The following is a 12,342-nucleotide window of genomic DNA, read 5'->3' as shown; positions in this document are numbered from 1 at the left end:
CAACCAGGTCCTCAAGGCGGCCCCGGCCCTGAAAGCATCAGCTGAAGACTGCGCCGACGCCGGCGCCACGAACAGGCGCCGAAGCCGACCCCGAAGCCGGATCCAAAACCGGCCAAGGGAAGGCAAAGAAATCGACGGGGCAACCTGCGCCGGCTCTAGCATCGGGACAGAAAGCGGCGCCGGCTCTGGCACCGACGCCACAAGAGGCGCCGGTAGCGGGCACTTCTGAGACTGTGGAGGAAGGGTGGACCACAGTCTCCAACAAGAAGAAGAAGGCGCCAAAAACCAAGGCGCCGGAGAAAACAGCGGCGAAGCCGGCCAAGAAAACCCCTCCCACCAAGAAGCAGGAGGGGCGAAAGCCGACGGGGCCTAAGAAGGAGTCGGGGAGGACGCGGCGGAGAAGGGGGCAACGACAGAGGCGTCTTGCCCGCACCGCTGCTGTCGTCCTCACCATTAGTGAGGAGGGGGCACAGAAGGCCCTAACTTATGAGACGGTGCTGAGGGAGGCGCGGGCAACCATAGACCTCGACAAAATGGGGGTCGACATGGTTGCCGACCCGATCCGAATTAGGAGGGCGCAGACGGGGGCCAGGATCCTCCAGCTCCCGAAGAATATTGGTCAGGAGGCTGCTGACGAAATGGCGCAGCAGCTGCGGGACAAATACGGTGGCGACGTCAGGGTGTCCAGGCCTGTCAGGTGCGCGGAGCTCCGCGTGACAAACCTCGACGAGTCCGTCACTCAGCAGGACATCCTTGACGTTGCCACACGTCAGGGTCAGTGCACTCCTGACCAAATCAAGGTTGGAGATCTGAGGCCCAGCCCCGGTGCGAAATTTAGCACCGTGCTGAAGTGCCCTCTGGAGGTGGCCTCGAAACTGGTCACCTCCAAAACCCAGAAGTTTCTGGTGGGATGGAGCTCGGCGCGGGTCGTGCAACTTGATGCACGGCCCATGAAGTGCTTCCGCTGCCTCGCACTAGGCCACACCAGGCCAGTGTGCATGTGCCCCACAGACCGCAGTGGGTTGTGTTACCGCTGCGCGATGCCCGGGCACAAGGCAGTGGAGTGCAAGGCGCCAGCCAAGTGCGCCATATGCGCCGAGCTCGGCCGCAATGCCGCCCACCAGATGGGCAGCCGGGGATGTGCTCCCCCGGCACTTATCAAGAAGAAGATGGCCGCAATTCCCATTGCGGCCACATCACAGGCGCACCCCTGTGAGGAGGAACGGATGGACGAACAATAATGGATAACGTCCGTCCACACTTCCTCCTCCAGGGGAACTTGAACCACTGCGCCGGCGCGCAGGATCTGTTTCTCCAGTCGCTGGCGCAGTGGAGCATTGATATTGGAGTGGCGGCGGAGCCATACTATGTTGCCCCTCGTCCCAATTGGGCGGGGGATCTCGACGGCTCCGTCGCCGTCATAAGCGCCTTGGGCGCGGATTCCCGACCCCTGCATACCATCCGCAGGGGTACGGGATATGTCGCAGTTGTTTGGGGGCCGTACGCAGTCGTAGGGGTCTACTTCTCGCCGAGCAGGGGTCTGGCAGAGTTCGAGTCATTTATGGCCGAGCTCGAGGCCCTTGTTCGGACGCTCTCGCCTCGCCCGGTCATCGTGCTCGGTGACCTCAACGCCAAGAGCACAGCGTGGGGGGAACCGGCAACCGACCGGCGCGGGGAGCTTTTGGAGGAGTGGGCCCTCGGATTGGACCTTGCCCTGCTGAACAGGGGTAGGGTCCACACCTGCGTACGGCAGAATGGAGGGTCCATCGTCGACGTGTCGTTTTGCGCTCCGACTATTGCGGAGCGCGTGCGTGATTGGCGCGTCGAGGAGGTGGAGACGCTATCGGACCACCGATATATACGGTTCAGCGTTTCCACTCCTGGGGGACCCGGGATCCGGCGCTTTACACCGGACTCGGGAAGCCCACGATGGGCCCTACAGAAGATGGATCGAGAGCTGCTGATCGAGGCGGCCATTGTGGCCGATTGGTGCATGCCGGCGGTGTCAGGCCGCTCCATTGACGATGAGGCAGAGCTATTTTGTCGCACTTTAACTCTTGTGTGCGACACGGCGATGCCTCGCGTCCGACGGCGGCCGAACCGCCGGTCAGTTTACTGGTGGTCGCCCGAGATCGCAGCTCTCAGGGAGGCGTGCTTTGGGGCCAAGCGGGGGTTGACCCGCTACCGCTCCAGGCACGCCGGAAGACCAAGTTGGGACGAGACGAGGGAGGCCTCACTATATGAGGCCTACCGCACGGCGAGGAGCAATCTCCGCCTGGCCATTCTAAAGGCCAAGGCACAAGGAAGACAGGAGATGCTGGAGGAACTCAATAGGGATCCGTGGGGGCGCCCATACATCGCGGCGCGGAACAAGCTCCGCGCCAACGGGCCCCCGATCACGGAGACCATGGAGCCCCAGCTGCTCCACGCCGTAGTCTCGTCCCTTTTCCCGGAAAGGACAGATGTAGTGCCTCCGGTGGTGTTCGCGACTCAGGTGTCGGAACCACTGGAGGCGATAACAGAAGGAGAATTGGAGGCGTCCATCATCCGCCTTCGCCCAAAGAAGACCGCCCCAGGCCCCGATGGAGTGCCGGCGCGCGCACTTGCGCTGGCACTGGGGCCTCTTGAAAGTCGATTCCGGGGTCTGCTCAACTCCTGTTTGGAGGAGGGCAGATTCCCGGATACATGGAAGACGGGGCGGCTCGTCCTTCTTCGAAAGGAGGGACGACCGGCAGACTCACCGTCTGGCTACAGGCCGATTGTCCTGCTGGACGAGGCGGGCAAGCTCTTCGAGCGCATCATCGCAGCCCGCATCGTCCGGCATCTTGATAGGACTGGTCCGAGTCTGTCGGACTGCCAATACGGCTTTAGGGCGAGGCGGTCCACGGTGGACGCCATCAAAGTCGTCCAGGAGTTCGCCGCGGATGCGGTAGCACGAGGGGGCGTGGCGGTGGCGGTTTCTCTTGACATCGCCAACGCCTTCAATTCGCTGCCGCATCAGTGCATAGAGTCGGCGCTCCGATACCACGGGGTGCCGCTCTACTTGCAGCGCGTCGTGGCGGACTACCTGTCCGGGCGACACGTGTCGTTCGCGGGGCCAAGCGGCCCGCAGAGGTGGGAGACGGGACGCGGTGTTCCACAGGGGTCTGTCTTGGGGCCCCTCTTGTGGAACATCGGGTATGACTGGACCCTTCGGGGCGCTCTCCTGCCCTGCACGCGGGTCGTGTGCTACGCGGACGACACATTGGTTTTGGCGCGGGGTTCTGACCCCGCGGAATGCATCCGGCGTGCGACCTGCGGCACGCAACTCGTCGTAGGTCGCATCCGGATGTTAGGACTTGACGTGGCTCTGGGGAAGACCGAGGCGCTCTTGCTGCACGGCCCCCGGAGCCCACCCACCGGAAATGACGCGTGCCTGACAGTGGAAGGTGTCCGTATCCCACTGTCAGGCACTATGAAGTATTTAGGCCTGGTCCTCGACGGGAGGCTCAACTTCCGGGAGCACTTCAGAAGGCTGGCGCCCAGACTCCGGGCTGCCGCAGCTGCTCTCGGGAGGCTGCTGCCGAACGTCGGGGGCCCCGACTTAGGGTGCCGCCGTTTATACGGGGGGGTCATACGCTCAATGGCCCTCTACGGCGCACCCATTTGGGCGAAGAAGTTATTGCCCGACAGTCGGGCGGTCCTGCTTGGCGCGCAGCGTGCTGTCGCCAACAGGATCGTCCGTGCCTACCGAACTGTCGGGCACGAAGCCGCGACTGCCTTGGCGGGGACTCCGCCTTGGGATTTGGAAGCTAAGGTGCTTGCGGACATTTACACCCGCATCACCGAGCTCCGGTCCCGGGGCATCGAACCCTCGCCGAGGCAGCGCGAGGCATGGAAAAGACAGGCCCGCCTCGTCACCTTCAGGAATTGGGAGCTCCGTCTCTCAAGACCGACGGCGGGGCGGGCTATTTGCGATTCGATCCGCCCCATTTTACAACCGTGGGCGGAGAGGCGGTATGGTGTATTAACCTACCGCCTCACACAAGTTCTTAGTGGGCACGGGGCCTTCGGCCATTACCTGTGCCGCGTCGTCAGGAGGGAGGAGTCGACTGCGTGCCATGAGTGCGGTGATGTCGACGATACCGCACTCCACACACTGGCCGTATGTCCGGCCTTTGCCGAGCAACGCTCCGACCTTCTGGCGGCGCTCAATTTGGTGGATCTTTCCGCGCTGCCGGCTGTTGTGGCTGCGTCGATCAGCAGTCGCGCAGCGTGGAACGCACTAGCCTCCTTCTGCGAGACGGTCATGTCCCAGAAGGAGGCGGCGGAGCGCGCTCGGGAGGAAGATCCCAGCGCGCCCGCCATACGCCGACGTCGTATGGGGCGGCGACGTGCTGCGCACGAGCGCAACTTGCCGCCCTAGCTAGGGTCTGGGCGATAGGCACGGGGGTGCATATCGCCCGTCAAAACAGACCCGCGACGGGGGGTCGCATTTCGGTGTGACGGGTGCGACCCCATTACGAGGCGAGGAGGCCGACGCTCTTTACACGTCGGCCTCCACAAACAAACGCGAAAGCGAGCCGCCGGCCCTACTCAATGGCCGGCGGATCCCCGCGGCCGGCACAGTGTTGTGATATTATGTAACACCACGTGCCGGCATAAAACGCGGCTGACGTCACCCGGCGGTTAGGTTTAGTCAGTAAGAGTCTGACACTACCCGTCCTCCCCCCCGGGAGGGCGGGTGTCCATGAGGATTCCCCCGCCTAAAAAAAAAAAAAAAAAAAAAAAAAAAAAAAGGTTAGGTTAGTGGTCCAGGGCATGCAGCCCCAGTTGCTAGAGGCGGTGGTGTCGGCCCTCTTCCCTGAGCGGACGGGACACGTTCCCCCGGCGATGGCTTCACCCTCAGCCACAGACTCTCCTGATGAGGAGAGCACCGATGTCCCCGAGGTGACGCAAGAAGAGACGAGAGCAGCCGTGTCGCGACTCCGGGCGAAAAACACGGCGCCCGGACCCGACGGAGTTCCCGGTCGTGCTCTCGTCTTAGCTCTGAAGGAGCTAGAGCCCCAGCTGAGGGGGCTCTTCACGGCATGCCTCGAGCGGGGTCAGTTTCCCAGTTTGTGGAAGGAGGGGAGGCTGGTCCTGCTCAGAAAGGAGGGGCGCCCCGCGGACTCGCCGTCCGCATACCGGCCCATAGTGCTGCTAGACGAGGCGGGCAAACTGTTCGAGCGAATCATCGCAGATCGCCTCGTCAGCCACTTGTGCAGAGAGGGGCCGGACCTGGACGACAACCAGTTTGGTTTTCGTCGGGGGCGCTCCACCATAGACGCCATCATGCGCGTGAGGGCCCTGGCGGAGGAGACAGTGTCCCGGGGTGGGGTGGTGCTGGCGGTGTCGTTGGACATCTCCAACGCCTTCAACACCCTACCCTGGAGTTGTATTCGGGAGGCCCTAAAATATCATCGTGTGCCTCCCTACCTCCGTCGTACAGTAGGGGCCTATTTGGAGGATAGGTGCGTCACCTATCGGGACGTGACGGTGCTGGTCGGCACCTTATGTCGTGCGGTGTTCCGCAGGGATCGGTTTTGGGGCCGCTCCTGTGGAACATCGGCTACGACTGGGTGCTGAGAGGCGAGCTCCCGTCGGGCGCCGACTTGACGTGCTACGCGGACGACACGCTAGTCACAGCCCGGGGGAGCTCGCACAGGGAAGCGGCGTTGATAGCCACGGCTGCGGTGTCACAGGTGGTGAACCGCATCCGGCGCCTGGGCCTAGAGGTGGCCCTTAATAAGTCGGAGGCCATGGTGTTTCATGGCCCCCGACGTGCGCCGGCGCCGGGATCACACATCGTGGTCAGTGGGGCCCGGATAGCTGTCGAGTCCACCATGAAGTACTTGGGATTGGTGCTCGACAGCCGATGGGAATTCGGTCCTCACTTCCGGCGCCTGGCGCCCAAGCTGATGGGCGCGGCGGGCGCGCTTTCAACGCTGCTTCCCAACATGGGGGGCCCGAGCACCGTCTGTAGGCGGTTGTACGTGGGAATCGTGCGGTCCATGGCCCTGTATGGGGCCCCTGTGTGGGCGATGGACCTGACGGCCGGCACATTCGCCATTCTGCGTAAACCGCAGAGGGCGATGGCCGTCAGAGTCGTCCGCGGGTACCGCACGATCTCCTACGAGGCGGCTTGCGTACTGGCCGGATCCCCGCCCTGGGACCTGGAGGCGAAAGTACTCGCGTCGTTGTACCGATGGCGCGAGGTAGAGCGGGCACGGGGCTCGAGGCCGGCGCAGCGACAGATCGCACTGCGCCGAGCTGAGCTCCGTCAGGTCTTGGTGGCGGAATGGCGGCAAAGGCTTCTGCGCCCTGCCGCCGGCCTCGCAACCGTCGAGGCGATCCGGCCAGTGCTCGACGACTGGCTCGGGAGAAGGCACGGCTCCCTGTCGTTCAGGGTGACGCAGGTGCTGTCGGGGCACGGTTGCTTCGGCAAGTACCTGTGTCGCATAAACAGGGAGCCGGACGCTCGGTGCCACCACTGCGTCCATTGCGGGGAGGACACGGCGCAACACACTCTCGCCGAGTGTGCGGCTTGGGAGGAGCAGCGCCGTGTCCTCACAAACGAAGTAGGAGGCGATCTGTCGCTGCCGGCCGTAGTGCGGAAGATGGTCGGTAGCGCAGAGTCGTGGGACGCGGTGGTGTCCTTCTGCGAGGACGTGATGTCGCAGAAGGAAGCTGCGGAGCGGGAGAGGGAGATCTCGACTCCCTTCCCCGGCCGCAGAAAGCGCACCGGGCGTAGGAGGAGGGCGGACAACGCCCTCTTCCAGCCCCCATGAATGGGTTCAGGGGCGCGGGACTCGGGGAAGCCCCCGCCCCCTATTCCATGGACCCGAGGCGGAGGCGCGAGCGAGTGTCGGCGCGCGCCTCTGAGGCGGTGCACGGGGTAGGCAAACACCTCACTACCCCGTGCACGAGGCGAGGCCCGGACTGACCGGGCCAGCACTAGTGCGGGGCTGCGGAGGAATTTGGACTCCCGCGGCCCCGCGTGCCCACGTGCGAGGAGACACACCGGGGGGTTTTAGCCGGTAAGAGTCCGGCACACCCCTCCGCCTCTCCCCTGGCGGAGGAAGTCCATGAGGATTTCCCCCCGAAAAAAAAAAAAAAAAAAAAAAAAAGGTTAGGTTAGGTTAGGTTAGGTTGACCGGGCGCGGTGTTCCACAGGGGTCTGTCTTGGGGCCCCTCTTGTGGAACATCGGGTACGATTGGACCCTCCGAGGTGCTCTCCTGCCCTGCACGCGGGTCGTCTGCTATGCGGACGACACCCTGGTTTTGGCGCGGGGTTCCGACCCCGCGGAATGCATCCGGCGTGCGACCTGCGGCACGCAACTCGTCGTAGGTCGCATCCGGATGCTTGGACTTGACGTGGCTCTGGGGAAGACCGAGGCGCTTTTGCTGCACGGCCCCCGGAGCCAACCCATCGGAGAAGACGCGTGCCTGACAGTGGAAGGTGTCCGTATCCCACTGTCAGGCCATATGAAGTATTTAGGCCTGGTCCTCGACGGGAGGCTCAACTTCCGGGAGCACTTCAGAAGGCTGGCGCCCAGACTCCGGGCTGCCGCAGCTGCTCTCGGGAGGCTGCTGCCGAACGTCGGGGGCCCCGACTTAGGGTGCCGCCGTTTATACGGGGGGGTCATTCGCTCGATGGCCCTCTACGGCGCACCCATATGGGCAAAGAAGATGTTGCCCGACAGTCGGGCGGTCCTGCTTGGCGCGCAGCGTGCTGTCGCCAACAGGATCGTCCGTGCCTATAGGACTGTCGGGCACGAAGCCGCGACTGCCTTGGCGGGGACTCCGCCTTGGGATTTGGAAGCGAAGGTGCTTGCGGACATTTACACCCGCATCACCGAGCTCCGGTCCCGGGGCATCGAACCCTCGCCGAGGCAGCGCGAGTTATGGAAAGGTCAGGCCCGCCTCGTCACCTTTAGGAACTGGGAGCTGCGGCTCTCACGACCGACGGCGGGGCGGGCTATTTGTGAGGCAATCCGCCCTGTTTTACAACCATGGGCGGAGAGGCGGTATGGTGTTCTTACCTACCGCCTCACGCAGATTTTGACAGGCCACGGGGCCTTCAACCACTTTTTGTGTCGCGTCGTCAGGAGGGAGGAGTCGACTGCGTGCCATGAGTGCGGTGACGAAGACGACACCGCATTGCACACTCTGGCCGTATGTCCGGCTTTTGCCGAGCCACGCTCCGACCTTCTGGCGGCGCTAAATTTGACAGGTCTCTCCGCGCTGCCGGCTGTTGTGGCTGCGTCGATCAGCAGTCGCGCAGCGTGGAATGCATTGGCCTCCTTCTGTGAGAGGGTCATGTCCCAGAAGGAGGCGGCGGAGCGCGCTCGGGAGGAAGATCCCAGCGCGCCCGCCATACGCCGACGTCGTATGGGGCGGCGACGTGCTGCGCACGAGCGCAACTTGCCGCCCTAGCTAGGGTCTGGGCGATAGGCACGGGGGTGCATATCGCCCGTCAAAACAGACCCGCGACGGGGGGTCGCATTTCGGTGTGACGGGTGCGACCCCAGTATGAGGCGAGGAGGCCGACGCTCTTTACACGTCGGTCTCCGCAAACAAACGCGAAAGCGAGCCGCCGGCCCTACTCAACGGCCGGCGGATCCCCGCGGCCGGCACAGTGTAGTGATATCCATGTAGCTCCACGTGCCGGCATCAAACGCGGCTGACGTCACCCGGCGGTTAGGTTTAGTCAGTAAGAGTCTGACACTACCCGTCCTCCCCCCCGGGAGGGCGGGTGTCCATGAGGATTCCCCCGCCTAAAAAAAAAAAAAAAAAAAAAAAAAGGTTAGGTTAGGTTGGGGTGCAGGGCAGAAAACCTCCTCGTGTGCCTGGCGGCTGCTGGTCCCTTACGGATACGTCCGGGGGGAAGAGCAGTCGCTGGGCCGGTGCACCCTGGGTACGCACAATAATCGTCTCGCGAGTTGGGGCAATTGTTGTGCGTGGCGAATTTCTGCCAGTCCGGCCAGTGTCAACTGCTGGCCGGACGCGCTCGCTCTCACCCTCCTCAAGCGAGGAGTGGTTTGAAGAGCTGGAGCGGGACGACTTCGGCCATTGTTTGTTGGCCGAAGTTCGGAAGGAGGGCGGGTCCAGCGAGTGTCAACTGCTTGCTGGACTCCGCAGCCCGCCGGCGTCCTGGACTCATTCCGGGTAGCGGCGGCGGGCGGGGATGTCTTCCCACAGCCTGTGGGAGAGACTGGCGGGGGTCGGTTTTGTCCCGGCCTTCGCGTGGTGGGCGTTCGCTGGCGTCTCGGACGTACTCCGAGTAGCGGCAGCGGGCGCGGTGTAGGGCGAGTCCAGTGAGTGTTCACAGCTTGCTGGATGTCGCAGCCCGTCGGCGTCCTGGACTTATTCCGGGTAGCGGCGGCGGGCGGGGAGTCGGAGATGGGCGACGGGTCCGGTGTGCACTTACACTGCCTCCGGACGCGGTCTTGTGAAGACCACCGTCGGCCAGACCGTAAACCTGCAGCGAGGTCAGGGGTGGACTTACGCAGGAACGGGGGTCTTACCTTAACCGGTCGGACCGCGAGGACGGAAAACCTCTATAAAAAACCCCCAATCCCAAGCTATTGGACAACGCGGCGAGGGGATGAATGGCTGGTGGGAAACCAGTCTCTAGCGTTGACCCCCGACGGGGCACATGTCGCACCTCGGAGGGTTACTCTTAGACCTTCCCCGGCTACAGGGGGCACTGGCCGGGGACGACGACCCAATCCCCCATACTCGTGGGAATCCAATGGAATCTACATTTAAAAAACCCAATGAAGAAGGAAAGGAGGTCGAAGAAGGGAGGAAGACTCGGTCTACTAGTAGACCGAGTCTAGCTGAAGATTTGGTGGCGAGGTCGCCTCGGGTGGTGCTTGAGCGCATCGCCTCGCCCCAGGAGACGGAGTGTCACTCACGTGACAGCTCCTCAGGAAGGTCGGACCGAAAGCGTCCCAGACGGGATGCTTCGGACGACAGGATGTCCGTGGGGGCGTACGCCGCTTCGGACTGTGACAGCGAGGTGTCCATAGCCTCGTCGACACGGTCCCGCGGCTGCGTCACCCACGGGCGATATGTCGGCCTGCACAGGCAGAGAGAAGAGTATCGGCGGCTCGCCGTGGAGTCAGCGTTGCCGTCCGATACGCTTAAAGAAAAGGAGGCCGAAGAAAAACTGAAGAGGGATGAGAGGGCGGCGGTCCGGGATCTGCTGAGTTCTGGACTCCAGCCGCTTGACCCCTCTTCAGCAAAGGCCAAAATTGAGGACAGCCTGATGGCGATCTTGGAGGTGGCGCGCACCTCCAAGAATATAAAGGGCTGCCTCATAAAACGGCTCAAAGATGCGGTGGAAGATATTCAGGGCGGAATCCGTGCCCTGACAGGTCCCACCGCAGAAAAACTAATGGCCGAGAATGCTCGCCTCAGCAGGGAGGTCAAGGAGCTCCGGGACCAAGTTAAGTCTGTCCAGATTCAGACAGCCCCGGCAGCCCTCGACTTTGAGGCGATGCAGCGCGCCATCATGGTGTCCGTAGGGACCATGATGGACGCCAAACTCGCTGGGATGTCGAGTCGACTCCCGCCAGAGCCAGTTCTGCGTCCGCCTCTAGCGGCGGACAGGAGACGAGCGGAGGCGGAGGCGTCGGGCCGTGGCCCCAAACCCGCCTACAACCAGGTGCTGAAGGCAGCCCCGGCCCCAAAGCCGGCGCCGAAAACAGCACCTAGGTCGGCGCCGAAACCGGTGCCGAAGCCGGCGCCGAGACTGGCGCCGAAGCCGACCCCAACGCCGGATCCTAAACCGGCGAAGGGGAAGGCTAAGACGGTCGCGCAACCGGCGCCGGCTCTGGTCCCGGCGCCGGAAGAGGCGCCGGTTGCGAGCACATCCGAGGCCGTGGACGAAGGGTGGACCACGGTCTCCAAGAAAAAGAAACCGCCGAAGCCGAAGGCGCCGGAGCGCCCCAAGGCTCAGCCCGAGAGGAGGAAGGAAGCCCCTCCTCAAAAGAAGAAGGGGGGCCCGAAGGCTGTCTCTGGAAAACAGCGGCGCAAGCGTGCGCAGCGCCAGAGACGCCTCGCTCGCACCGCCGCTGTGGTGTTAACCATAACACCAGAGGCGGAGAAGGACGGCCTCACCTACGCCACGGTGCTCACCAAGGCGAGGGCTGGGGTCGACCTAAATGCGATGGGGATCGACATGGCGGTTGATCCCATCCGCATTCGGAAGGCGCAGACCGGGGCTCGGGTGCTGGAGCTCCCAAAGAATGTCGGTCAGGAGGCGGCTGATGAGATGGCCAAGAAACTGCAGCACCAGACCCGTCAGGTGTGCGGAGCTCCGGGTGTCAAACCTGGATGACTCCGTCACCAGGGAGGAGATCCTAGGCGTCGCCGCGCGGCAAAGCCAGTGCGCGCCTGACCGACTGAAGGTTGGAGACCTGAGGCCTAGCCCCGGTCAGAAATTCAGCGCGGTGCTGAAATGCCCGCTGGAGGCGGTACCGAGGCTGGTGACCACCAAGACCCAAAAATTCTTGGTGGGTTGGAGCTCGGCGACGGTCGTGCAGATGGAAGCACGGCCGATGAAGTGTTACCGCTGCCTAGCACTCGGCCACACAAGGCCGGTGTGCATGTGCCCCGCGGACCGCAGCGGTTTATGTTACCGCTGCGCGATGCCCGGGCACAAGGCAGCGGTGTGCAAAGAGCCGGCCAGGTGCGCGATATGCGCCGAGCTCGGTCGCGGTGCCGCCCACCAAATGGGCAGCCGGGGATGTGCTCCCCCGGCCCTTATCAAGAAGCAAATGGCCGCATTGGGGAAAGTGCCCAATGCGGCCACATCATCACGGGCGCAACCCTGTGAGGAGGAACGGATGGACGACCAGTAATGGATAACGTCCGTCCACACTTCCTCCTCCAGGGGAACCTGAACCACTGCGCCGGCGCACAGGATCTTTTCCTTCAGTCGCTGGCGCAGTGGGACATCGATATTGCAGTGGCGGCGGAGCCATATTATGTTGCCCCTCGTCCGAATTGGGCGGGGGACCTAGACGGCTCCGTCGCCGTAATAAGCGCCTTGGGCGCGGACTCCCGACCCCTGCACACCATCCGCAGGGGGTCGGGATATGTCGTCGTTGTTTGGGGGCCGTACGCAGTCGTGGGGGTCTACTTCTCGCCGAACAGGGGTCTAGCTGAGTTCGAGTCGTTTTTGGCCGAGCTCGAGGCCCTTGTTCGGACGCTGTCGCCTCGCCCGGTCATCTTGCTCGGTGACCTCAACGCTAAGAGCACGGCGTGGGGGGAACCGGCAACCGACCGGCGCGGGGAACTTTTGGAGGAGTG

The 12,342-nt window shown here is 63.4% G+C and overlaps 1 protein-coding gene across 1 annotated transcript; it reads left to right on the top strand.

Annotated features, from left to right (window-relative positions):
• The first annotated feature begins 9,775 nt into the window (after positions 1-9,775).
• On the top strand, positions 9,776-11,368 carry LOC113508265 (transcriptional regulatory protein AlgP-like). Its single transcript, XM_026891220.1, has one exon. The coding sequence runs from the start codon at positions 9,776-9,778 to the stop codon at positions 11,366-11,368; it is 1,593 nt and encodes a 530-aa protein (XP_026747021.1).
• Positions 11,369-12,342: the final 974 nt, after the last annotated feature.

Source organism: Trichoplusia ni, unplaced genomic scaffold, assembly GCF_003590095.1.
Source record: "Trichoplusia ni isolate ovarian cell line Hi5 unplaced genomic scaffold, tn1 tig00004318, whole genome shotgun sequence".
In the NCBI taxonomy this organism is placed as follows: Eukaryota; Metazoa; Arthropoda; class Insecta; order Lepidoptera; family Noctuidae; genus Trichoplusia; species Trichoplusia ni.
The sequence above is the reverse complement of the archived record's forward strand: the minus strand, read 5'-3'. Positions and strand labels throughout refer to the sequence as shown.

Bases quoted from the DNA above. Each gene is read 5' to 3' on its own strand.
- LOC113508265 (XM_026891220.1), top strand. From the start codon at position 9,776: ATGGAATCTACATTTAAAAAACCCAATGAAGAAGGAAAGGAGGTCGAA.